Here is a 27,867-nt window from a genome sequence, read left to right as displayed (position 1 = left end):
GGGCGCACGTGTCAGATCCCCCCCCCCGCCCCCCAGGAGGCTCCGTCCTCCAGCCCCTTTGTTCGCCGGTGGGTTGAGTCAGAGCGGGGGGGGGCTGCTCTGTCCCACACACCCACCGTCAGCGGCGACGACAAGCCGAAAGAATTAAAATAAAATAAATAAAAAACTGCGGGAGGGGCCGATTTCCACGGAAAGTTGCCCCGGGAAGCGTCAGGACCCGAAGCGTCTTCGGCATCCGCGTGCGCTCTTCGTTTTTTTCCGGCTGTCATTCCAGAAAAAGAAAAAAAAAAGAGCCGGCGGGCTAGATGCTAATTCGACACCGGTCTGCCTGTGACTCGGAGCGGTCTGTGCCTCCGCCCGCCGAGCCGCCCTCCCCGCCAGCATCCATATTTGCCTCCCAGGGAGTGGCAGCCGCCGAATCCGCCCTTCTTCTTCTCCCCGCCGAACTCCTGGAGGCCAGCCGGGATCCGGCACCCTCCCCCCCCTCCCCCGAACGGGATTTCAACCCAGACGGGCAGGTGAGCAGCAGTGATTTCCGGCGGGCCGTTGCGGTTCTGAGGCGTTTCTAACGGGGCCGTTGGGGTGTGAGTGAAGGGCGGTGTGGACCACGCTGCCGCAGTAGCGACAACAATGGATCCAACCGGCGCCGTTCCGTTCAGCGCGGCGGCAGGCAAACCTTTATTTAAACCGGTACAGAGAACAGAGAGAGCGGCGGGGATGACTTCATCCCGGACCGGTATTTCAGGGATGGAGACGCGCTGGTCTGGCTCGGAAATGGGCGTTAGTCTGGGTCAGGTGCTCGGTGTGGAATCCCGGGAGCAGACGTGAGATGTTCCCGGAGGTTTGTGACGGCGCTGGAGCTCCACGATGGGCTCAACGCCGTCATCTCCAGGCCAGGATCCTCTGGTCCTCCTGGGCCTGCAGTGGATCCAGTCATCCTGAGACCAGAAAGGCTCATAGATGAGGTCACTGATGTCTTTACCTCCTCAGAAAACGACTCATTGTTGTGACTTTTGTGTCTTTGAGCCTTTAGTGAGGATGTTCTAGTCATAAACATGTGGAACACAAGACTTCTGTGGTTTCACCACTGTTTCACCATTTCTACACCCCCCAGAAGTCCAGAAGCTAAAGACAACACACCAAAAACCCAGGTGGAACATTCATGATATGGAGTCAGTGCGTTTGCAATTGCATATAAGCCACTAATGGAGTGAAATGAAGCTCACGGACGTATAGAAATGTTGACAGAATGATGCTCCTCTGTAAAACTATTCAAGTTTAGCAAATGATGGGAAAACATTCCAGACTGTGGAGGTCTAAGGGTGTCTGGTTGGTTTTCTGGGTTCAAATAAAGGACGTCTTAATGTACGTCTGACTTATTTTATTTCAGCGTCTTCCAGATGGCTTGAGTTCCAACCGCGGACTGTATATGAGAACTGGACTAAGTGACTCCTCCCACCTGGCGTTCCAAACAGGAAGTAAACAACAGCTGTTACTCAGTCGTTTGGTCAGAATAGCCATTGATACCTTTTTTAATGCATATTCTTGATCATCCTCTTTTTTTTTTTAAATTTTTATTAACTGACCAATCAGGTGCCTCAATAAAAGTAGGCGGAGCCTGCTGGCCCCCCATATCCAACGTTGAAGACGTTTGACAGATTTCGTGTGGCTTCCTATCAAGTGGTAAGGGTGTCTAGTCTTCCAACAAGCTCAGTCCTGATTGGTGAGCAGTTGTCATAGAAACCCAGACCAACTTGGACCAATCACTGCATACTGACGGCGCCTGGCTTCAACTGGGTGACGTCCGTGTCGCAGTGAAATGGCGGCTGAATTGACTTCATTTGGTTGCGGCTGGATATAAACCATTTTCTATGGGTGACGTCACTCAGTCCAGTTCTCACACACTGTCAAGGGTCCAAGTCATCATCCAGTCTTCATATAGTCTCTACATTTCCATGAGGATAACAAACGCATCAAACTTTTCCATTAAACCATCCGGACGTGGATGGATTTAAACGTTTTTTCCCAAAAGTGTCTGTTTCCATGGAAACAGTGTCATCAACATCCCGTGGTGGTGGATGTTCAGCTCATCTTCCCTTTGATGTTTTGTCTAGAGTTCCACTACAGTTGTTTATAATTAATAGTGAATGTTTTTACATTTGGGTAAATAAGGGACGGTCCTGCAGAAGTCGCCCTTCGGTTAACTTTTACCGGTTTCCTGATGTGTCGTGTCTGATTTCTGCAGATAAACATGGAAGCTGAAGGCCTCCACTTCCTCCTCTAGAGCCAGATCCTCAAAGCCTTCGTCTCGTGGGAGGAGCTCTGAAGCCCCGCCCACCTCACGCTGCAGAATGAACATGCTAAAGTCCAGCGGGCTGAAGGTCCCCAGCCGTGGGGCCAAACACTCCAGCCCGGTGGGAAGATCCTCGGTGGGCGGGACGTCCAGCCCCGTGGCGCCTAAAGACGGTAAGCCACTTCCTCCTCCTGACCTCTTGACCTCTGGCTGTTTGTTCTGCTAATGACTCTGCAGCACAGCTGGACTACATTACACCCACTCCAGTCTGAAAATCCGGACGGGAGACCCTCCTTTCTGATGTTTCTCAGAGATCTTCTGTCGTCTTTTCTGGTTCTGGTGCAGGAACTCTGTCTTTGGGGGGGTTGCTTTTGATCTCATTTTAGCTTGTATGTTTGTTTCTGGGTGGTTTCTGTCGTGTTTGTAGCAGTCGGATGCAGCAGAGGTCTGAGGTGCAGGTGGGAGACATCGGCAGGAGCTGCTGAACACGGGAAAATGTGACGCTTTTGAGAGCGCCGAGTTAACGTTTGGTAGACGACGTCGACTGAACGAGGCTCCTGGACGGACCGAGTTTCAGCGTCCGTCTGCGTTGACTAACCCCAGCTGTTGGGCAGCTGCGGTGCATCTGCACGCTTCATCCTCTGGCTGACGGGACGGCCCCTTTCCACCAGATCCACGTGCGTCGGCGGCGCCTCCTGATGGCGGCAGGATTTCCTGCTCGCTCTGGCTGCTGTGGATGTGCTGAAACTCAAAGCCTTTAGGGTTCACGTCAGCAGACAGTGGCGTCCTTGTGTTTGTTTGAGTGTGACAGAGTCAAAGTGAGGCTGCAGACCTGCTGATTGTGAGCTCCCACAATCCCCGAATGCAGCCCCGGGTCTGTCGGCTGTGGGTGACCGACCCGTGAGTTCTGGTTCGGTTCAACGTTTCTTCCTGTTGAGGAGCTAAAAAAAGAACAAACCGGGATGATGTCATTTCCCGGTTGTGCCCTTTGGGTAAACCGGAAATGCTTCCTCAGAGGAGACGTCTGTTCTGCTGCTGCAGATGAACGGACCTCACGTTTTCTTAACATGTTCTCGCAGCATTTCCCTCGTGACGGAGGAAGCATAGAAAGAAATGTGCATTTCTGAGTATTTCTTTATGCAAATCGTTGTGAGTCAGAGGCAGACAAAAGAATGAACAAAAGATGGTAGAAAATACGCTGGGCGGAGCCACAAGCTCCCTGCTCCGCCCCTTTCTGATCATCCACCTGCAGACAGACAGATCCACGAACGGCTTTGTTTTCATGGATCAGAACCGGACGGCTGGACAGCTCCGATACCGATTGCCATTTTTGTTGAGTGGCTGTAAGCTAGTGGGAAAAGGGACTTTACAGCAGGACTTTGGTTGCTTTGACTGGAAGCTGGAGAAAAGGCCTGAGCCTCGTCAGCTTTAGAAAGTCTGTAGCTTCAATCGTTCAGGCTGAAGTTTAACTTGTAGATGTTTAGCACATCGACGCCCTTTTGTACACACGGCTTTTCTGCAACTTATCAAAGTGCTGGAGGTTTTATTTAGGTGGAGGCCAAAGTTTCAACCCCGCCTCATCCCAAAACGTGGAGTAGCTACCTTTGTCCACATGGAAAAACGTAACAGTTCTACAAAAAAAATGGCGGATATTCGCTAGTAATTCTGTGGAAAATCCCACAAAATACGATATTTTGAGGACTAATCTTTATTTTGACATTTCTAATGAGAAATATTCCCTTTACATTTAAAGGATGCACTCATTTGGGACATAGTTTGTTTGTTTTGTTCAACCTTTTCCCAAAAAGTCTCTGATATCGTAGAATAACGTATTTTTCTCATTCATATTTGCAGATCAGAGATTTTAAAGTTCTTACAAACTCTCCCAACTGTGAGAAAAGAAAATATACCAAAGGATTTTCAGTAAATGTCAAAGTTTTTCAGAAACTACTGTTAGAAATGGGAAAAATAAAAATTAAATCTTATTCTATTGACTATTTTATTCAATTTTTATTCATTTAAAGAAACTAAAGTCTCAAAAAATATCATAATATGAACGAATTCTCTTTCACGCAGCTTTACTGCGTGTTTACATTAAATACCAATAGATTTATTTCTACCTTAGTCCTAAATAATCCTGATTTGTTTAAAAACCCCAAACATTTTCCATGACACAGCGTGGAGTCCGTGAGATGAAACAGAACTTCCTGGAAAGTTTCAAGCAGCGGCTGAAAGTTGGACTTGGGTCAGTGATGCAGCTTTTGAATATTTGGATGTCTAAAGAGTTTATTTTCTTAGCAGTGAGGTCCATCAGAACCGGAGGTGGAGTTCTTGTTGTTTCCATGGCTGAAACGGCTGTGGGAAAGCCCGTGACCACGAACGGATCCGTTTCCTGCTTCCAGGTCACATGACCTCCAATCTGGGTGGGAGAGATTTCTGTCTGATGGTTCCGCCCCCAAAACGTATCTCAGCTTTTGACATAAAACACGCAGTTCACTGAAGCTGAAACGCGTCTAAATGGAGAAGTTGAAGTTTTCTGAATGAGATCCGGAGGTCGTGACCCTTGGCAGCCTTGTTTTCCAGTGAACGCTGCCTCTAATCAGTGGAATACGTAGCTCCAGATTTGGTTCCATGCTAAAGGAATCCTCCGTCTTCGTCTGTCACTCCTAAAATAAAGATTTATCACATTCATTTGAGTCGTCACAATCCGTTTTGTTGGCGTAGATGTGCTGACCCGTCCTCCCCCACTAATGACCAGACGTTCAGCCGCTTCATTTGAGAGCAATACATTGATCTGAAGTCAAAAGCATGCAGGTCACACCCCCCCCTCCATCTGGAGCCAGAGGCGGCAGGAGCTGGGACCGCCGGGGGGCGGGGCTTTTGTGGAAGATGATGACAAAGACGTGGAGTTTAAAGACGCCTCGTAACGATGAGTGCTTGATCAAAGAGGCGGGGAGGGGGGTCAACCGGGGGGGCCGAGAGGAAGCTGTGGGGGCTTCTTTGTGCCGAGCTGATGAATGGTGGGATTCAGACGGCGGTGGGAGGTGGCACAAGGGAGAAAGTGAGCGCTGTGTTTCCAGTCCTGCCTCGGCTGAAGATCCTTGTCCCCTCGCTGGGCTGTTGCCATGGCAACTCAGACCTGGTTAGCGCGGGTTCAAGCACTCTGGAGGCAGATCCTGCTCAAACAAACTCCATGAAGCAGGTTTTTTGGTTGGTTTGGGTCCAAAACAAAGCGTCTCTCACGAGACCCTAAAGAGCCTTTTACTTTGAAAGGTGATACTTCATCAAACAGGAACATGTTTAAAATGAAATAAAGTTTTTTTTTGATGATGAACTGAAGACCTGACGATGCTCAACATCATTTAGGAGAACAGTGAAGGTTCCAGGACTTTTGGTCGTCTGGATTCTTCTGGATGGACTTTCTTTGGATCATCTGTGGAAAATCCAACTTTTATTACATAAACTTCATGTTCATCCTCATGTCTGTCCTTCCTTTTGCCTTCTGCACCGTTCCATCTGAGTTTGTGTTTGGACAAGCCCCTGGAGGACTGGACTGCGTGGCCCCTCCCCTTGGCGTTCCAAACAGGAAGTGGCTCCAAGAAGCCAAAATCCTGTAGACGTCTATAGAGAAATAAACAACAGTTACTCATTCTATTGGTCAGAAGAACCGTTCTTCATCTGATACATTATTTTAACATCTTCTTGATAATACTCTCCTTTTTAATGATATTTTTTAAGTTATTGAAGTTCTAAACTGACCAATCAGATGCCTTAATAACAGTAGGCGGAGCCTGCTGGCCTCCCATGTCCAACGTTCTAAATGTTTGACAGGTTGCCATAGAAACCTGGCACAGCTTACCGTAGATATGTAGGTTTGTAACTTTTATTTTGAAGGTTTTGAGGGAAGTCGGTGTTCTTTTTTTACACTAGTTAAAGTTTATCTCGTGTGATTTTTTTTAAAACTTTACACGTCATTGTCACACACCTCGTGTGGTTGAAACAACACAAAACCCTCAACATAAAGGTCAATTTCCTGAGTTTGGGCCACACAGAAGCAGCCTGAGCCGTCCGACTGTTCCATCTTTTTACCTGTTCACCAAAACTCACAGTCATCCCGAGATACGGTACAGACCACAGGTTTTCACGTTTCCGGTTATGGTTTGTACCGTATAAACCTACATTTATGAAAATTACAATTCCAGAAAGGGCGTTTACAAACAATACAGAAGAAAATACTGTTTAACTTTGAGGAAAATACAGAAACTGAGAGATTGGACCAAAAAAATCTGATTACAGACCAGACTAGGAGTTTGTTAATAAAAAGTCTGCATTAAATAACCACAGCAAACGGGTTGAAATAGTGGATTTTTGTTAAACTGAATTCTGGCTGTTCTAAAAGGACCAAAGCTGTGCAGCCGGACCTAGAAAGGCCCTCAGAGCTGCTGGCATCAACGCCTTCCTGCAGCACAAAGAGTTGTTGCTGACGGTGCGACCCGCATGCAGACGCCGCCTGCGCCGTTCCCAGGCTGCTGCAGGACCAGGAGGCCGAGGCGAGCGGGGTCAGTCAGCAGCTCGCCGCTCTGACCCACTTTTCCGAAAGAATTAGCGTCCTGTAATCGTGTTCTGGACGCCACCACGCAGGCGTCTGTCTGGAGCCGTGACTGGATACTGAGCAGGAGCTCTTCTCCTGATGCTTTTATTTTGAAAAGACTTTCCATTTTTAATTTCAAACATGTTTACGTTATATTCCTCGTCGGTCTGTCTTGTCTTTTCAGGCGCTCCACTCAAACCCGTACCACCAACCAGGATGTCGGAGGAGGGCGATGATGTTTTGAGCGACTACGCCGTTGGCGAGCAGGTTTGGGTCAACGGGGTCAAAGCTGGAGTCATCGCCTACCTTGGGGAGACCCAGTTTGCCCCAGGGCAGTGGGCAGGCGTGATTCTAAACGACCTAGTTGGCAAGAACGACGGTTCAGTGGGCGGCGTGCGCTACTTCGAGTGCCAGCCCCTCCAGGGCATCTTCACGCGGCCCTCCAAGCTCACCCGGCAGCCGGTCGGCGAGGGGAGCGACAGCCACTCCACAGACTCGGCCCAGAATCAGACGCCGCAGAGCGGCGGCCCCGCTGGTCAGCGGGTTGTGGTGCCGCTCCGAGAGGGCCTGCTCAACAGCGCCGTGAAAACCGGAAACGAGTCCGGGTCCAACCTGTCGGACAGCGGGTCGGTTAAAAAGAGCGGAGACAAGGACCTTCGAGTCGGAGATCGAGTTCTGGTGAGAAAAACTACGCTGTGTTTCTTCTGATCAGTCAGGTCAGAGGTCATCTGGAAGATCTCAGAGGTCACATGACGCTGAATGTGTTTTAGTTTAAACCTGAAAGATTCGGATGAAATTTGGAGAGACGCAGAAACATCCAGAAAACCTTCAAATCAGGGATTTCCTCTTCAGATATAAGATATATGCTTCCTCAGGACGTCATCACAAAATCCAGATTCAGGTGAGGACATGCTGTCACTGTGGGGTCATTGAAACGGATAACTGCCTCTGAGTTAACCTCAGAACAAGTCCAGCGGCACACGGAGCAGCCTTTAGAGTCCTTCTTTCCATCCTGGCAACAAAATGTTTGCATCTCAGACTTTTGTATGTATGTGACTGGAAAGACACGCATGTAGTCTAAACCAGTGGTCCCCAACCCCCGGGGCGCAGACCAGTACCGGTCCGTGGGTCATTTGGTACCGGGCCGCTCAGAAACACTAAAATAACTTGCATGACTTCCGCTTTATTTATTTCGGAATCTGAAAGATGTTTTATTTTGAAAAATTGCCCAATTCTCTGTTCCCTCCGTCTATGTGACTCTTGACGCAGGCCAAGGCGCTCGTCTCGGTCATGTGACAGGATACCGCTAAAATAAAACCCAGGAACTAGCAAAATGACTAAAAAACAAACATCTTTGGAAAGTTTCTTTGCCAAATGGAAAAGGCCCAGATAGGAGACAGAAGAGGAGCCTTCCACTTCCAAAAAAAGAAAGCCTCATTTAATAGACAGTATCAGGAGTCCTACTTAAAATACGGATTTATCCCAACGGGAGATTCCCTCCAACCATTCAGCGTTGTGGTGAGTTGGATTTCCCATGCTCTTATTTTGAAGGCATTTTTAAATGTTATCATAGTGACCAGAGAGTGTTGCAGGCAGAGAGGATGTTGCTCAGGTCATAATTCGTGTTTATTATTATGTTTTGAAAATACCACAGTTTTCATGCAGGTCACATTATTTTGTTGTACTGTAGCGTCCGTCACGTGCACGTTTGGTCTGCTGTCAGAGTTCCACAGGCTGCAGGGGTTACTGTCAGAGCTGGCATCACAGGGAATTATAGAAATCAATCCCCTTTGCCTGCTTTGGTCAAAATAGGGTTAAACACGGGTGTTTCTTTTTGCTTACTGGTCCTTTCATCTGGCAGTTATGTTGTTTCACCCTTAGTTGTTTCTTCCTGTTGTGTTTACTGCTTTTTAGCACCATGAGTGTGGGAATGGGGGGGGGTGATGACACCTGTGCGATGTTCAATGTTTAGCGTGTCAAAATAAAAGTGCAGAGTACGTCTTATCACATGTCTCTGCCTTTAGTGCAGCGTTGCTGCAACGTGTGTCCGCCACTTATAACATACCGGTCCGTGAGAATTTTGCCAGACATCAAACCGGTCCGTGGTGCAAATAAAGGTTGGGGACCGCTGGTCTAAACTTCCCTGCAGGTCGATGAGGCTTCCTGTTTGCTACTGTGGTCCACTCTGCTCAAGTCCCAACTGCCCTTCCGGATGGATACGGAAAAACGAGATATCGAGCTGGTTGACCGCTCGGTGAACACATGTTTTTTACGGGCGACGGGTCGTAAGGAACACGTACAATACACGTAATGAAGTAGGTGAGGCGCAGGCGTGTCGTACAGATTTTTCATTTTTTTTCAACTCCACCCCAAATCCTACAGATTCACGGATCCTGTTAGTGCTGTTGGCGTGATGCGTGTGCGCTCTTTAGGCACCGCCTAACTGTGAAGCTACGTTCAAGTGACCTGTTCCAGTGTACAGAGTCTATGCACACGTGTGTACATGTGAGTTTCAGGCTTTGGTTTTTCAAAACTCTAGCATGTAACAAGATCCTACGAGTGCCGACAAAACGTGCGGTCATTGAACGCAAGTTAAAAGTTCAACCAGTTGAACTTTGACCAGTTGGGGACTCTGCTTTGGTAGTAACGTATGGATGGCGTCCATTTAATTCACAGAAGTGCCAACCGTTTGAAAACTGATCATGAAGGAGAAATTAGTAACTGCGGTTTGTTTCTGGCCAGAATTTTACGACCCGAGTCTTTCATATATCCTAATAAAGTTAAAGAGATAGTCTGGAGCGAGATTCACCAGATTTACCCCACTTTGACACAGATCTACACAACTGTAAGTGGCGGACATGCGCTAGTAACCAGTAGAAAAGAAGGAGACGCTCCGTGCTTGTCCGGCGTGAACGCCATGGTTTTAATGTGTGTTCAAGAATACACATCACATTTCGGGTGTGTACGCAGCCTTAGAAATGAGGAAACTAGACAAGCAGAGTGTAGTTTGTGTTGACATCCTACCGGCGTCCTATGGGCACTTGCGTAACACGTGCACGCCTCGTTCGTCCGGCTTATACGGACAACCAGTAAGAAGTCTGTACTCGCACCTTACTAGCGACTAAAGTTTGGTGAACAGACATCGTAGGACGGCATCAGCCATACGTCATACGTAGGTGTAGCTTCCATTATCCTCAGGAATACTTCGCAATACACTTACAAGGCGCACTACAATAGTACGTTCCATTTTCATGACGCCCCCCTCGAGTAGGTCTTCAGAACTGCAAGACACACCTTAACCCTTCAATACTGGAGATGTCGACACCCAAGAAGGACGCTCTTTGACCGTCCGTAAAACCTCGACAGTTGATGCGATCGACATGAATCGGCTCATTCCTGACATGTTGAGTCATCTGATTTACGTCGATTACGGAAAACTGCTAAGACGTTAGTTGCGTTGACGGTTGAAGAGTTACGTTAGTCGAAGGAATGTCAACTCTGCAGCTATGAAGCGTCTGGCGTAAAGGGGGTTAGGATGTGTTCGCTCCTCTTTCTGAGCCTCCACGGACTGGGACAAACCAAAAACCCACACGGGGGTGACCCTTACAGGTGCACGTGGCGAGAGCTTGACCGGACACAAAACTTTCCTGAAGGTCACACTTTTGGCCACGTCACCCCGAGTAGCACAAAAACAGAAGAAGAGGATGACTGTTAGCAGCCGGATAGGTAGATGGTTCCCTGCGGTGGGATGCCACTTCTTTCCTGGCACCTTGAGCCTGCAGCCGCCCATAGGTTGCCATCCCTTTCTCTTCTCCTTTCTGATCACTTTCCGTTAACGTTCCCGCCGCATCGCTGCGGGGTCATGTTGCTTTCCGTCTGCTGACGGGGTCAGGCAGCGCTCAGCTCCAGAAGCCCCGCGCCGGTCAATATCCTCAATCACTCTGGATTACTGTTAGCACTTAAGAGGGGAGCAGCCACTGCTGACACATTGATCACTGCATCCATCTAATTCCTAAGCCTCTCCAGTGTAATGGAGGCTGCTGCTGCTGCTGCTGCTGCTGACATCACAGTACACCTTAACGCAGGCGCTTCTCTCCATGATGGAGTTGAATTACATCAAAGCAGCAGAATGATGCTGCAGTTGATACCCGATCAGACTTTTTCTGAACCAAAGGGACGAATGTTCAACTGCAGCGGGTTTTCTTTAGAAGCGTGGCTGCAAAGACCAGACTCTAAAGCTCTCATCAAGGCTTTCCATGTATGGAGCTTCCAGGTTTCCGTAGCAAACCCACGTCGGACGGCTGCCACACCACAAACCGGATGCCAAACGTTTTTGTTTCTGTCCTGCAAAATAATGGGATGTTGATCAAAGCCGAAACGGCCTGGACCTCAGACCTGTTTTAGGTCAGTTTGAGTGTTAACGTTGGGACGGCGGATGCAGGTGAAGTTTAACCACAGACATCCCAGAGCTGCCTTCTTTCTGTTCCTCTGTTGTCTCAGAACAGACCGGTTCGTTTAGCCGTGACTTACCGTTAAAGGTCAACTAAGTGACGAAGCTCTGCCCTGAATTCGGCTTTTTCTGCGGAACGCAGAAGACAGAAGAACCAAATCTTGGGGCCAAAAGTGTGGTAGGCTTCGTCTGGTGTGAGGAGGCCCAAAGGTCAGCGAAACCTTGGTTGTGGTTGTAGATGTAACCTGAGAATTTTTGAAGATCGCTCAAACAAAACTCTTTATTTTCACCTCAATATTGTGGGAAAATATGAAGATTTTTGTTCTCTTCTTCACTGGTCTCCACGGTGATGACGTTTGTTCTCGGATCCTCAAAACGACTCTGTCATGTTTGGCCTGAAGGTTTCAGAAAAGCTTCGGTTGTTTTTTTCCTGTGAGACGGACTTCCTGTTGTCCTCATTGCTCTCAGGTGGGGGGCTCTAAGACGGGGGTCATTCGCTACGTGGGAGAAACCGACTTCGCCAAAGGGGAATGGTGCGGGGTGGAGCTGGACGAGCCTCTGGGGAAGAACGACGGCGCCGTGGCTGGTACAAGGTAAACGCACAAACGACGCCCCCAAATTCCTCCTCTGCTCTTTTTCCCTTAAAAGGAAGCCGTGGGGAAGGAAGTGGATCCATCTGTTCCTCTGCAACCTTTGCTGGACTCGCTTGCTTCATATTTGAGTCACATTTAGCGTCTTTTCCTTGATTCAGGTCACATTTCTGTCGACCAGGATCTGGAAAACTACAGAAAAGTGGCTTCAAAATCCTAAAAACTGGATTTTATTCTGTATTAGATATATAAATGGAAAAATACTGATGTTTGTTCATTAAAATGTTGAAAATGTCTGCAGAAAAAATCAAGATGCTGTTTTTTTAAGGAAGTTATTCTTTATTTAGTCTGAAAAAAGACAGCCTTTGTGTTTCCGGTGCTGTTAGTTCAGGGAAAGCCAGACTGTTTTAGGCGCCTTTTGGACTCTTTCTGACGTTGATATCACAGCTGGAGGAGGTCTTCCTGACGTCCCCTCTTCCCTTCCTGCAGATACTTCCAGTGTCTTCCCAAGTTTGGCCTTTTCGCTCCGATCCACAAGGTGATCCGCATCGGCTTCCCCTCCACCAGCCCGGCCAAGGCGAAGAAGAGCAAGCGGGTGGCCATGGGCGTGTCCTCTCTGGCCCACAGCCCCAGCAGCTCCTCCATCAGTTCAGTCAGCTCGGTGGCCTCATCCGTGGGTGGACGGCCGAGCCGCGCTGGACTGGTAAGACGGCTGCTTCAGGCGTCCACTGAGGGGGCGGGGCTGAGCAGACGAGGCGGCGTCTGACCTCCACGGGGAACCGTTGTGTTTTTGCAGATCAGCTCTTGAAGTCTTTTGAGGTGTAACCACAAAAGCATTAGCTCTGATCCCATTTCCCGCTTTCTCTCCCAGCCCCGCCCCCTTTTCTTACACCTGTTTTGTGATCAGAGGTGGAGTAAAGTTTTTGGATTAAGTATTCCGTATGAACATTGTCCAGATTCAGAGCATCTATTTAAGCTGCAGTCAGCCAACAGGAAGTCCACACAAAAAAAAGACTTTCAAAATAAAGCACTAAAACAAACAGCTACAGGAAAATCCCCGAAGCTCCGTTCACACCGGGCATGAGATGCTCCTTCAAGAATGCGTTTAACATGATTCTTGGATGCGCTTTTAACACACGCTGTTCAAAAGTAATGTATCATCTGCATAGAGACTAACTTTATGGTAGACATGTTTGGTTTTAATTCCTTTAATCCTCTTATGCTGTCTTATTGCTGCAGCTAAACGGTCAATAAATAAGAGCAAAAAGAGAGGGGGAGAGTGGGCAACCCTGTCGGCCGTCTGTTTGTTAGCTCTGAATGATGGATTTGGCCGATTCCCTAAACCCAAATTTATCGAGCACTGTAACGAGGAACTTCCAGTTTACTTTGTCAAATGCTTTTTCAGTTTTCAAACGGTTGGCGTGATGGGTCAAAGTTAAACTGGATTCAACGCGCCCCCATGGCTGTGCGTTTTGTACTTGGAGGCCACTTAAAAACTTGAGTGAAGGCTCGTTTTGAACGAGGACGCCTGAAACACGCATTTACAGACTTCATTGGAAGTGGTGGGTTGCAATCAGACAAAAACACAGGTAACTCCTTCAGAGAAGCTCTCAGCTACACTGAGGTGACCCAGGTTTTCTGAGGAAGACTGGACGATGAAGAGCTCCACACTCTTGGTTTGAAATAGTTTCATCATTCTAAACTGATCTGAAGTGTTAGTTGCGACGTGAAACGGATGTGAAGACTCTAATTTAACAGGAAAGAGTTAGCGTACATGCACGAGCATCACTTCTTTGATGATTTAGTTCCTTCTCCGGCTCAAATTTTCTTTTTATTTGCTGCTCAGGCTTTTTTTCCTCCGGCTTTTGGCTGACGGACCTGCAGCTGAAGCAGACCTCAGCTCTTTCTGCGTCTGCAAAGCGAAGCTTGGCAGAGAGCTGGGGGGAGTGGGGCATCGGGGCATCTCACATTGATTTTAGATTCTGGTTTTAGGCCAGCGCTTGGATGGAGAACACTCCCCCCTCCCACTTTCTCTAATTGCTGGCAGCAGCGTCGGACAGCTCTGAAGGCAACCTTTGTGAATTATCTGGGTGGTTGCACCGCGTGGAAAAGTCCGACATGTATATTTTTTCACTTTCATATTGTTTAAAGTCACTAAATGTGTCCAGAAAACAGAAGTAATGCAGGATTGTACTGCAGGACTTTCATAAATGTGTTCGGCGAATGACCAAAACAAGGAAAAATGTACTTGTGAGGAAAAGAGTGTCTCGGTTCCTGGATGTTTTGGAACAAAAGCTCCATTCTCTGATGGGCTGAAGCTGCACTGTAGGTTGGAAATCCTCACCAAGACCCCCCTCTAGTGGACAGATGGGGAACAGAACTTCTTTCTGGTGCCTACTGGATAATTCTTATCAAAAAACAAAACTTTATTGTTTGTCAGCACAAAAGAATTTATTTAAAATGTCTCTATTATTTAAGTTTAATGAGTCGTTTAGTTTTTGCCTCCAAAAATGTATTTTTATTGTTTACTTTTGTTGTTTTTTTAAGCTGACGGAGACGTCGTCCCGCTACGCCCGGAAGATTTCAGGCACCACGGCGCTCCAGGAAGCCCTGAAGGAGAAGCAGCAGCACATCGAGCAGCTTCTGGCAGAGAGGGACCTGGAGCGGGCCGAGGTTGCCAAGGCGACCAGCCACATCTGTGAGGTGGAGAAAGAGCTGAGCGTGCTCAAGACGCAGCACATGCAGGTGGGGAGGAGGAGGAGGAGGAGGAGGAAGAGGAAGAGGCCTTTGTAAAATGAGCTTTAATTCATTAGTAAGACACAGAAATGCGGCAAACGTCTCCACTTCCTGTTTGCAGTACGTCAACGAGAACGAGAGCGCACTGCAGCAGCTCAAAGCTGTGCTGGCGGGAGCGCAGAAGGAGAAGCTGGAGCTGGCCAATCAGCTGGAGGAGGAGAAGAGGTGACCCGATCTGGAGCATCAGGCTCAGCTGTCAGAAACGTCACACACAAAACCAGGCCGCTTGAATACTTTGGTCATGTCACTGCATCTCCACAGACTGACGGGGGAGCTTCTCAAAACGCCGTTTGTTTCTGTGACGCTCAACCCAACGGAGGTTGATGCTTTATCGGTGCAGAGAAAAGCCTTTCAAAATAAAAGCACACAAAGCTCTGCTGCCTCCTCATGTTTGTGCTGCTTTTTGAGAACTCTCTCTGCTTCTATAGGACAAAAAGAAGATGCTTTTCAAAGTACACCAGAACGTACATCTGTATAGATCCCAGTAGTTGCTAAAAAAAAAAAAAGTCAACCAGACATCAGTGAAAGGTCTACAGAAATAACTGTTTTTAAGCTAATTATTATGGAAAAAAATGAGATTATAATCAGGGAATCCTGATTATTTAAAACATTTTTTTGTAATCAAAGTCGTTTTTAAAAACCTATCGGCCTGATCTGGGCTGTTCCAACCATCCCCAATGATCCAAAGTGAGCAGGAGGGTTTACAGACAGACAGAGGACAAAAAACCCACAAAATAACAGCAGCGAGGAGCCAGCAGAGTACGTAACATTTCAGAAGGAACTTTTATCCAAAGCAACTTACAGCGGGGGCTGTTGTGGCTTGTCAAAGTCTTGGAATTGATCCCCTGCTTAATGGACTGGCAGCCCACTGATCTACAGCTTCCCCGTCAAAGAAAAAAGTTTTTTTGTGCTGCTGCAGGAGTCAGATCTTTAAGAGAAAACATGTGAGACAGAAAAAGATGAAGGCAGACGTAGAGAAAGAGAACGTAGAGGTGGTGATTCTGGAGCTCCTCAGAACCGAGGGTTTGGTTCTCCTGGTTCTCCTGGTTCTCCTGGGCTACTGAGGGAGATTGTTCTGTGAGAACCAGGCTGTATCAGAGATCAGCTTTGACGAACGTCTCCAGATCCGGATGTTTAAGCTGATAAAAACCTGATTCGGCTCCAGAAGATCAGACCTCATTCTTTAGTCCCGATTGGCTCAACTTTTAAAGATGGTTTTTCATCAAATCATCAAAACTGAAGTTTGCTGCTTGTTTTGCTGTCACTTCTGTCTTTGCTTGGGCCTTCTCCTGAATGTCTGATGTACTTCCAGGAAAGTGGAGGACCTCCAGTTCAGGGTGGAGGAGGAATCCATCACCAAAGGAGACCTGGAGGTACCTATCAGATCTCTCCTGGTCCGCGTCAGCAAGCGAAGGTTCATCCCAGCGTTCCCGTTTCAGCGCCGCGGGGTGGAGACTTCCGTTGGTAGATGACCTTGAAGGCATCGTGGAGATGAGGAGAAAGGCGCTGCAGCTCAGATTCACTGTTTCTGTAATCATGAGCTTCACAGCAGCTCCACAGCAGAAAACCACAAATCAGACCTCCCATCCTCAGACTAGTATCATGAATTCAACTTCACCATAATCTGAAATGTGACAGATTTATGATCTTTAGATGGATTTCTGCTGCAAATCTATAGAGATATTCTTAAAGAAAAAAAGCTGCTTCTGACTGAATCCTCTTAAAAAAAGAAAAGAAAGAAAAGGTTAAACGGAGAAATCTCCTGTATTCTGCCGTATCAAGAAAACCCTTCAGACTTCTAAGAACACGGATCTATGACGGGAATTCATTCTGTGTTTGGAAAAATGTCCCAAAAAATAGTTCTTTTGGAGATATAAAGGGATAAATGCTGAAATCTGAAAGAATTCTCCAGCCAAAAATGATGAAATCCTTCTCCAGATGCTAAATTATGTGCAAAACCATCCAAATAAATCCTTCAAAATAAGGTTAAGGCGAACAACTATAATTCGAAAATTCTTAGTAAATTCGTTTTTAGATGCTAAATGAATTAATGCTAAAGGTAATTGTGTTATTTAAATGTAATCAAATGTTTGCAGAAATGCTACATGGTAAAGATAAATGACAGAGACGCTCATAGAGTTTAGAAAATTGAAAAAAGAAGCAAAAGGTGTCGACTTTCACCCTAAAAATATGAGTTGAGCTTATGGTTACATCTTCAATTCTACATATTGAGGTCAAAAAGAAGCAAAGAAAACACAAAAATATGACTGTTAGATGGGCTTCAGTTTAAACACATTCAAATGAGAACTGAAATATAAAAAATCTGTAAAGGATAGAAAATCCCAGAACATTTGAAGAAAACTAAAAAAACAAAGATGTGATTGCTTAATTATGGTCTCCAGTAAAACATTTACTTTTAGTAAGAACAGAATAGGCACTGCGTTCAAAATAAAGCGGAATGCTAAACGATAATCAAGCTAAAGAACGCTGACTTGTTTTAGTGGAGTTTTTCATTTGACGTCTAAAAGACAAATTCTTACCAAAATAAAAGTTTTTTATAAAAATGTCAAAATAAAAAATCCCATTTTTATCATTTTTTCAATGAACTTCGATTGTGTTTTGAAGGTAAGTGTCAGAATGTCCTCAGAAATGGTGAATTTCTGCAGTTTGATGTCAGAATTGTGGCGTCGGCACAAAGTTGGGGGGAAAACGGCGTTCAGCATTCTTTGAAAGCACGGACTCCTGCTTCTGCCAACAGGGGAGACGCAGTCAGGCGGCAGCGTCCCAGCGGTTGGGTAAGACGCTCCAGGTGAAGAAAACCCCCTTCATTTGACTCTGAACTGTCTTCAGACGCCGTCCGGGACTTTAACCTTTCACACACTCGTTTCTCTTCCTGTCCTGTGCGTGGCGCTGTCGTGTCCTGGATGCGGTTCCAGAATCCGTCTCAGGTTTCCTGGTTCAGTTCAGATGAACGCGTCAGTGGTTGCAGGAGGCCGGACGGCTGCGCTCTCCTCTCACCTGCTTGTTTGGCTGCGCAGACGTTTGTGGCTGAGCAGCAGCTTAGCCTGATTCTGAAGGGGGGGGGGCTCTGCTGGAGCTGCTGCAGCAGAATCTCTTAAAAGATGCTGCATCGGCGAGATCCCAACCTAAATCTGATTGCAGATGGGATTCACGCCAACTTCTGTTTTTCATTCCTTCCTGAAGATAAATTATGAGTTTTTAGTTCATCTTCTGCCCTTAAAACTCATTTTCTCATAAAAATGTTGTCTTTGAAATGTGATAAATGGTCCTGTCAGCTCCTTTGTCAAGAAAGATTAAGCCTCAGCATCTTCAAGTACCGTTAATAAACAGGAAAGCTTTAAACTGCTCCGCTGCCCCCATGTGACCAACATGAAGCGTTAGAGAAACTAACTGAACATTTTTTTACATATTCTGCACTTCTGTGGTTAAAAACTGGTTTTTTTTTTGTTCTATAAACATTTTAAATTCTCATTAAAGAAATTGTGCTTTAGCTATTTAGCTAAAACGCTCCTCTAAGCCTTTTTTAAGTAAAGTGGATCATTTAAAGTTCTATATCTGTCTACTCTACTCTACACTACACTACACTACGCTAGACTACTCTACGCTACTCTACAATACTTTATGCTACACAATTCAACGCTACGCTACTCTAGTATTGTTTGGTCTACTCGACTCTTGTCTAGTTTTTTCTACTCTACTCTTGTCTAGTTTTTTCTAATCTACTCTTGTCTAGTTTTTTCTACTCGACTCTTTTCTAGTTTTTTCTACTCTACTTTAGTATTGTTTGGTCTACTCGACTCTTGTCTAGTTTTTTCTACTCTACTCTTGTCTAGTTTTTTCTACTCTACTCTTGTCTAGTTTTTTCTACTTGACTCTTTTCTAGTTTTTTCTACTCTACTCTTGTCTAGTTTTTTCTACTCTACTCTAGTATTGTTTGGTCTACTCGACTCTTGTCTAGTTTTTTCTACTCGACTCTTTTCTAGTTTTTTCTACTCGACTCTTTTCTAGTTTTTTCTACTCTACTCTTGTCTAGTTTTTTCTACTCGACTCTTTTCTAGTTTTTTCTACTCTACTCTAGTATTGTTTGGTCTACTCCACTCTTGTCTAGTTTTTTCTACTCTACTCTTTTCTAGTTTTTTCTACTCTACTCTTGTCTGGTTTTTTCTACTCTACTCTTGTCTAGTTTTTTCTACTCTACTCTTGTCTAGTTTTTTCTACTCTACTCTTGTCTTGTCTACTTTACCTACCCTACTCCACTCCCCTTCTCGTATTGTCTGCTCTACTTTAGTTCTGCCTACATTACTCTGCTCTTCTCTATTGTACTCTACTGTACTCTACTCTGCTCTACATTATGTTGCCCTAGTTTTGTTTGGTCCACTCTGAACACGACTGATTGTAGTTTGTTTGCAGCCACAGAAGTTTAAGTTTTATCTCCTCCGTTCAAAATGCAAATGTCATTATTTCATCGATTTGGTCTGGAAGCAGAAAATCCTTTTCAGTGAGGATCAGAGGAAACCAAAGAATGTCTTGCTGTCCACATCTGGATGATTTATCAGGTCTCCAGTCTCTGCCAGGACCTTCATGTCTTCTTCTCTGCCAAATCTTCTACTCTTCTTTTCTACTTTTCCTGTTTTATTCAGCCACATTCTGCTTTAAGGAGATCAACAGCAGCGATGTTCTCTTCTTCTTCCCGCATCAGCAAACCACGGTGCAGGAGCAGAGTCGCATCGTGCAGCTGGAGAGGGAGCTCGGCCTCCGGAGAGCCGAGATCCAGGAGCTGCAGGCGCAGCTGGGGCGGCGCGCCGAAGACGGACACGTGTTTGCCGACGGCCAGCCGGAGGAGGAGCACGCCGCGGCGTTACGAGCAAGCCGGCAGGAAGCTGAGACTCTGAAGGCCGTCGTGGAGAAACAGAACCTGGAGATCAGTGAGATGAAGCTGAAAGTCCAGCAGGCCACCAAGGAGAACGTGGAGATGATGGAGAGCTGGAAGGTACTGGAACACAACCCCACCTGGGAACCAGTTTGAACGTTTGAGGTTTAAGCTCCAGAATAAAGGAATCTGTAATAAATCAGCTCAGTTATGTATTAGAAATGTTACTGGAGGATTATTGGAATTATTTAACAATTTAATCAAATTATGTTCAAGTTACATAAAAAGGAATGAAAGCCTTCTTAAAACCCACATGCTGGAAAAACACTGACTAAATCTGATCACTGTTAGAACTCTGACCGTCAGAATCTGGTTCCTGTCCTCTGCAGGCTAAATTTGACACCTTAGTGAGCGACCACCAGAGGTCCCTGGAGGAGCTGAAGGCCTCGCTGCTGGGCCCCGGTCAGGCTGTTCCAGACGGCGCCGAGCAGAACGCCCCGGAACTGAGGAGCACCCTGGAGGGCCTGAAGATGGAGCACCAGCTGGAGGTGGAGAATCTGAAAGCCAAGCACAAGATCGAAGCGGCCATTCTGACCAAGGAGCGCGAGGACCTGAGCGCTCGCCTGCAGGAGGCCAGGGACCGGCTGGCCGAGGGCCGCCACGCGCCCCGGCCCGAGACGGAGGCCGCCGAGAAGCTGCAGAGGGCGGAGAGGAGGCTGGCAGAGATGGAGCGGCTGCAGGCGGAGCAGGACAGAAGTGCGGTGGAGCTGCGCGACAGGCTGGAGCTGTCAGAGAAGAAGATGACGGATTACCAGGCGCTGCAGAACGCTCAGGCAGAGAGCCGAGGAGAGATCCAGAGGCTGGAGGAGAAGCTGAGGGTGACGGCAAACCAGCTGCAGGCCGCGCAGGCGGACCGCTACACCTCGCACGATGCAAACGTGAGTCCCGCCGCCGCCGCCGTCCGGCAGACGGGCAGCATCCTCCACCTGCATCCTCACTGCTCTGTGTCCTCACAGGTGATAGAAGACAACGACATGTCAGCAGAGAAGATGAAGCTGAAGCAGAACATTGAAGGTACATCTACACACTGATACTTTGAAGGTTTGTTTCCTCTACAGTAAAGTCCTTTAGCCTCTTTTTCTAAAAGAAAGAAAACATCAGAAAGGACTAAAGAGGAAACTCCCTGATCTGGCTTTGAAGTTGGAGAGTAACCCAAAAACCCAGACTTGGTGATGAAAATCAGCCTCTTCATCGGAGGAATTCAAAACGTAACACTTTGGCCCACTGAACCGGTAGAATCTGTTCTTCTGTGGGATTTCTTAAAATAAGTTACGGTGGCGTTCTGCCCTTTTAACCCCGGAGAACCCAGGAGCAACTTCCTTCTGGGGTTTTGGAGTTGATTAGAGAATCTGTTCTTTGCCTGTTTGTTTTGGGCGGAAACAACTAACTGGTCAAATGCGTACAAAGAAAAAGATGAAATAACAGATCTTTAAAAGAATTTAAAAAAAGGAAAAAAGTCAGTGGTGTAATTTGACCTGGTGGGTTCTCCAGGGTAAAAAAAGAAATCTCATATTAAAGTAGATTGTTCTGGTTATTTAAGATAAATTTGTCTAATAAGTAAATGTATGTATTATTACTTTCCAACTTGCTGTTAACAGTATTTGTACTTTGTTATGAGTCAATCAAATCCATTCAGTTCCACCCTGATCATTTTGAAAGCGTCCCGTCGTCTTTTCATGATACTGATGCTGCTTTTAGCCAAAATCCAAAAACCTGTGTGGTTATCTGGGACATAGTTTCTGCAGGAGTTCACCCTCTAAGGCAGGGGGGGGGCAATTATTATTATTATTAACTCGGGGCCACATAGGGTTCTTAAATTGGATAGAAGGGCCGGACCAGAAGCAGATGAGATGAGTGAGAAAGACAAAACATGGAATCTGGATGAAAACATTTGGATTGAAAATTATATTTTAAAACAGAAAATTTTAGAGCCAATTGCACCAAATCAATGTATGTATCTCTGTAAAACTTGGAGAAATGCTGCATTCATGTGATGTTTGAATGATGGGAAGAATGAAAAACAACAGATCTTCAAACACCACATGGATGCTAGAGCGGAGGCCTCAAACTTTTTCTGTTAGGCCATAAGAACTCTTTCTTTGAACTTCTTTGATCTTTTTTTTATTGTAAAACCCTATAATCAAGTTTTATTAATTCATGATCCTTTAATAAAATAAATAACATCAATAAAAATGACCAGACGTCTGTTTCTCATCCAGTAATAATGAAAAAAGCAAATTTCTGTCTCCTGCTGCAGCTAAGCAAATCTCTGCGTTACCGTCTCACCAGAAAACAGAGTTCCCTCGTTTATTGCAGGAGTTACGTTCTAAAATTAACCGTGTTGAGGAAACTAACCAACGGTTAGGGGGAGGAGCTAGTCACTAAACGCCGTCCCTCCTAGCAGCTCGTTAAAGAGCCGTCAGTCTGACAACAACCGCCAGCTGTTGTGTGATTGGTCAAACATGTGGAGTGGGTGTGGCTTATTCTGACCGTTGTTTCTGTTTGTTCACAGAAACGACAGAGAAGCTCCTGAAGAGAGAAAAAGAAGTTTCTACTCTGACGTCTCAGCTTGAAGCTCTCAAATCTCAGATTGGAGGTGAACGTTCTTCACTCTGGACTCCAAACTCACCCCGTTCAGATGCTGCTGCTTTAGTTACTTCATTACTTACTTTTACTTACTTAATTACACATCTAGGTGTGTGATTTATCTTAATTTATTTACATATTTACTAAATTACTTACTAAATTACTTTTACGTACTTACTTATTTTCTTATTTTTACTTACATAAGTACTTACTTTTATATACGTAATTACTTATTTATTTCATTACTTACTTACTTAATTACTTACATTTACTTATTTATTTATTTACTTACCTACCTACTGAATTACTTTTACTTGCATTATTACTTACTTTTACGTACTTAATTACTCATTTTTTAATTTACTTAATTACTTTTTTATTTAATTACTTATTTAACTTAATTATTTATTTACTTTCTGACCGATTAAATTAATTTAACTTAATTACTTTTTTTATGTACGTACTTATTCAGTTCTTTATTTATTTACTTTTAATTTCATAATAACTTACTTTTACTTGCTTACATACTGCCTAAAAACTTACTTACTTTCTTAATTACTTACCTATTTCTCTACTTACTTTTTAATGTTCTTACTTAGTTACCCATTTATTGAATATTAACTGATAAGATCAAACTAAACCTCATAAACAGAAGTTTAACAACAAATGACGACATGAAGAGTTGGAGAAGGACTTGGGTTGAGGTTTGACTTCTTATCGAGTCCAAACTTCTTCTTTTTGTTTCTGAATCTGCTAAAAGACAAAGATCAGCTTCCGGCTGCTGCTCAGCTCTGGATCTTCTCCTTCAGATCCATGTTTTCTAAAAGCAGCTTCCAGGTTTCCTCTGGAGGTGGAGCTCAGCTTCAGCTTGAGGATCCAGAGACTGGAAACAGTCCGGATGGGTGATGTTGTCAGCAGGAAGGCAGGATGAGGCTTTTAAGCTTAGAACCTGCTTCTCAGAGCTTCTCTGACATTGTGGCTGTTCTGCAGGGGGGTTTCAGAAGGTTTTTGGGTTCCTGGGGCAAAACCCCACCCAGAAAAGCAGCCAAATAACACATCTGCCCCCTCTTCTTTACCCCACCCTAAAGCAATGTTCTGCTGAAATAAATGATCAGACAGGAAATCATTTCCAAAAACCTGCAGAAAGACGTAAAGTCATTTCCAGAGATCCCAAACGCAGGCGGCTCTGTAGCTCAGCGGACCACCAGTTCATCCATGTTTGTGTGTTCGACTCCCTCACGGTGAACGTCGGCAGCTCACCGTGGGATTCAGGTTTTTGCTGGGATGGTTTGTGCCTCTCCATCTAAGCTCAGGAGAACCGAAGACTTCCTCGCAGACGGTGACGTTCGCGTCTCAAACTCTGGTCTGAATGACGTGTTTTGGTTCTGACGTCAGCTCTGGAGGGCAAGGTTCGACTGGGGGAAAAGAGAACGGAAGCACTGGCAAAGGAGAAGATGCGCGTGGAGGCGGAGCTGGAGTCCATGACCAAGAAGTCCCATGATGCATCAGGGCAGTTGGTCAGCATCAGCCAGGACCTGCTGAAGAAAGAGAAGTAAATGTGGATTTTCTTCTCCTACCCTGTTGTTCTCACAGATGTGACTGATAAAAATCCTTTTAGGACTGATTCCTAGAAGATAAAGTACGGCAGAGTTTTAGAAACATTTCATTAGACCCAAACTAAATGTGAAGACGGACGCTCTAATGCAGGAGAGGACTTCATCTTCTCTGTAGATATTGACTGATTGGAATGTTCTACATCCAAAAATATTCTTCACACAAAACAGAACAACATCTCAGACTCTACAAGCCTCAGGAGGATTAAACAGATCTGTAAACTGTACTGAGAGCGGCTGTTGTCTATAAAATCTCCAGATTTAAGCTTCTGTTTCTGCATCTGAACAAAAAACCCACAAAATTCTGGACCATCAGGATGAGGATTCCTCATTCCAGCTGCCGGCACGGTGGTGGAAGAATCATCATTTGATTGTCTTTCAATCTTTCGATGAATAATTGAATTTATTTCAACCTATCAGATTGTTTTTGTCGTACACAAAAGCTGTTTGACAAAACTTCAAAAGCTGCTGCATGAATACAAAAAATATAAAAAGTATATTTTTGTGGATCATGAATCCTGATGAGACTTTGTTTAAGGTTTGAACCACTGAAGCAGAAAAATCCAAAGTGTATAGAAACTTGTATTTACAGACGACAGAACCTCGGTCAGTGAAAACACCTCCAACTTTAAAACAACAGAAGACAGTTCTGCTCCACGGTGAAGGTCTGCAGGACCAAACCTGGATGACACAAACACGGCTCTGAAAATACCACCTTAAACCAAGACTCTAGTGTTAAACAGGGGGGGGGATTTGGTCATGAAAGCTGACCTTCTGCTGGTTTTTATCTTCAGGAGCCTGAATGAACTCCGGGTTTTGCTCCTGGAGTCCCATCGCCACTCGCGCGACGTGGAGAAAGACCTGAACCGGGAGGTGCACAAAGCCGAGTGGAAGGTCAAGGAGCAGAAACTTCAGGAAGACATCAAGACCCTGAGAGAAAAGCTGCTGGTTCTGGTGAGGAAGATGAGGTTTTACTTCCATCCGGATCCACACATTCCTTTATTTGTGGCACTTCTCTGGACTTTCATGAAACTCCAAACTAAATGCCTCCATGGGGAATGTAGTCGCAGTGTTTCTCCTGTCAAGCTGCTCTAGATGCAGCCGAGACGAAGGAGATCTGCAGAGAAACGGAGCCTAACTGATCTCTTATTTCCCTTTTTGTAGTTCATGAACCCATGAGTTGAAGCAGTTCTTTGAAATCTGTAAAACTGAGCTGTAAAAAGGGAGCACTTCCATTTCTTGAAGATAATATATGGCCTGATGGATGTGGCAAACATCAATCCTGGAAGGAATTCAATGTTTAACAATGACGTCAAAAAAAAGACTGTTTAAAAATGTGCTGCATAAACAGCAAAAAGAGCCTAAAAACCCTTTAATCTTAAGACAAAAATGACTTGAAAGTCACCAAATGGTCTCTCCATGCAGCAGCAATTTTTACTCAAGAAATCTGATCAAACTTACCAGGAGGTCCACAAAAGTATTCAAAAGGGCAAAAAATAAGCTAAAAAATGACAGAATTACTTCAAACGGAATGTTCTACATCCTGAAAACGGTGTATTTTTGCTCATTCTAAACAGAAAGTTTGTGTTTGGATTAACCTAATTGTGGTTTATTTTGATTATAGTGACAAACACTAGTGTAATAAATGGAAATGACTCATTTTAGAAGAAAATGTGAACAAGATGTGGCTCTTGGTCCATCTTAATAAATCCTCATAAAATCTAAAAATTGTACTTATTCTTAAAACAAAATTTGATGTTTTTGTTTTCAAAATAAGGAGAATGAATGTCTGTCTTCAGTACTGTGAAATTTGAAATGTTGAAAAGTCTTGAATCAAGTTTTTCTGTTGCAAACGGGTTTGGACTCATCGTAACCATCATTTACTTATTTGTAGATCCCAGCTCTCAAAAGATTCTCCATTGTGGTGATTTAAATAAAAGCCACATCAAAGCTGGCAAATGTCCACTAATAGGGTTTTAGATCTTCCAAAGGTTTGACCTGATCTGAGGAGTTCAGCAGATGAAGTGGGGTTTTTTTTTTTTTTTCCAGGGGCGGGAGCGATCCTCCCCGGATCACCGACGCTACTCCATGCTGGACCCGATGGCTCTGGATTCTGAGGTGAACCGCCTGCGGCAGCGGCTGCTCAGCACGGAGGACGCCCTGAGGAACGCCTTGGACCACAACCAGCAGGTGGACCAGCTGGTCCAGGCCATGCGCAGACGTCCCGATAAAAGCCCGGTGAGACATCGACAGACCCACTCCGATGATGACAATGGAGGACATGGATAAAGAGGATAAAGCTGCATTTCTGAGTAGAGCTGGACGATGTGAGGAAAGCTGCCACATCAGTGATCAGTATTGCATAGACGAACATATAAAACAGTTCAAACAAAAGTCAAAATAACCTAAACTGTGCTCCAAATGACCCACGTCTACATAGGAGGGGTTCTAACAGAGAAGTGCTCCTCCTGCAGACACATAGATAAAGTTCATCTGTCACTCACCTAGGTGTGTGAAATTTGTCCTCCGCTTTCGGGGGTTTAACCCCCCAGTCCAACCCCTTCATGCTTAGCGTCAAGTATGACTCGGCCTGGATTCAAACTCACAACTTTCCAGTCACAGGGCGGACACTCTAGCGCAAGGCCACTGAGCCGGACGTCTTTGATTTCCTCGTCTGAGCTGGAATCTGGATCTGAACTGTACGCCTCTGATATGTTAGGTTGTGAGGGGCTGTAAGCTAGCAGGAGAGCATGTGAACGGAGAGCTCTCAGCCATGGGGAGGGGAGCGGGGGTTGCTCCATGCCAACGGTCCCGCCCACAACTCAGGGGATAATTTCTAAGGAGCTCCTTCTGCTCTGCAGAAACTGTGACCGGCGTCGTCATCATGAAAAAACCACTTAGAAAAAAGATCAACAGACTGAAATAAACAAGGGTTACTTCCTCCTTAAGGCCTAGAAACAAGCAGAGAAGCTTTAGAGTTTCCAGTCAGCTTGTTATACACTGAACTAAGGTGCATTAAAGGGTCCATTTGACCCTAAAACCACAGCAGTGTAGAAAGGAAACCCTCTCTTTGACTACCTTGAGTCAGTCTTTTGCCTGTCTATTTGAAGCAGACACACACTGTTTATAAACTATACTAATATATTTTGGTCTGTATGTACATGTTGAAGTATTTGGGTCTAAAACGAAGATGGGAATTTCAAATAAATCCATTTTTGTGGTTCATATCGCTCTTCAAAGGAACTTTAAACATCAAACTTCCGTGTTAACAATCCTAAATAGATTCAGATTGACACCGGTTTGTGTTCTAGGTCCACGGAGCGAACTCGGCCAACGGGATTCACCCCCAGGAGTCAGAAGATGTTGGTATCGCCTCTTTATGCTGCTTTGAGGTGGATGCCGCTTCATTCCTAACCGCTCTGCTCCGTGTTCAGGGACAGCGCTGATGGAGGCGGGAGAAGCCGGATCCAGACCGACGGAGGACCGACTCTTCCCCCCCCCTCCCCGCAGACGTTCCCACTTCAAACCAAAACCTCTGAGCTGTTGGAGAGCAACGAAGAACGCTTAAAGTAATATAAAAACGGACGAGGAGAGATGTTGTCGGTACACCTGCTGAAAACCTTTGATGCTTTATCGTAGTTAGAAACTTCTGCAAGAACTTTTGGACCGCTCTGCATCTCGGTCCAGAACCCCCAACAGCTGACTTGACAAAAACATGATGGCTTCCTTTGGTTTATTTATCACTTCTGTTCTAGAATCCACTGTATGTCTGCAGAAAAGCTCATGAAAACTCTTTTGGATGGAAAGTTTTCCATCTCGTCTTTTGATTGGTCAAAAACGAGCAAACAAACCCTTCAAGGCTGTCGAGATGAAACCCAAGTGTCCAGAACCGAAGGAAGGAACCAGGATGGGGAACCACGAGCAACGATGTGACGATGGGAGAAAATACTGTAACTCTGAATCCTTTCAGTCATTAAAGCTTTTATATGAAAGAGTG

The 27,867-nt window shown here is 45.5% G+C and overlaps 1 protein-coding gene across 4 annotated transcripts; it reads left to right on the top strand.

Annotated features, from left to right (window-relative positions):
- The first annotated feature begins 66 nt into the window (after positions 1-66).
- clip2 (CAP-GLY domain containing linker protein 2) lies at positions 67-27,867 on the top strand. 4 transcript variants are annotated; one of them, XM_023962325.2, is made up of 18 exons: positions 67-518; positions 2,246-2,466; positions 7,069-7,562; positions 11,803-11,927; positions 12,414-12,627; positions 14,472-14,669; positions 14,782-14,885; positions 16,033-16,093; positions 17,479-17,529; positions 19,441-19,731; positions 20,001-20,549; positions 20,628-20,685; positions 22,184-22,267; positions 23,653-23,809; positions 24,665-24,824; positions 25,920-26,108; positions 27,182-27,232; positions 27,305-27,867. In XM_023962325.2, exons 2-18 carry the CDS (start codon positions 2,352-2,354, stop codon positions 27,314-27,316), a joined length of 2,913 nt encoding a protein of 970 aa, XP_023818093.1. In that variant the 5' UTR covers positions 67-518; positions 2,246-2,351; the 3' UTR covers positions 27,317-27,867. The 4 variants fall into 4 exon arrangements, with proteins under 4 accessions (XP_023818093.1, XP_023818094.1, XP_078786992.1 ...); XM_078930866.1 differs by lacking the exon at positions 67-518 and adding an exon at positions 948-965; XM_078930867.1 differs by lacking the exon at positions 67-518 and adding an exon at positions 1,120-1,151.

Source organism: Oryzias latipes, chromosome 14, assembly GCF_053564925.1.
Source record: "Oryzias latipes strain Hd-rR chromosome 14, Olatipes_Hd-rR_3.1".
NCBI lineage: Eukaryota > Metazoa > Chordata > Actinopteri > Beloniformes > Adrianichthyidae > Oryzias > Oryzias latipes.
Note: the sequence above shows the minus strand (reverse complement) of the source record. Positions and strands in the feature narration are given on the sequence as shown.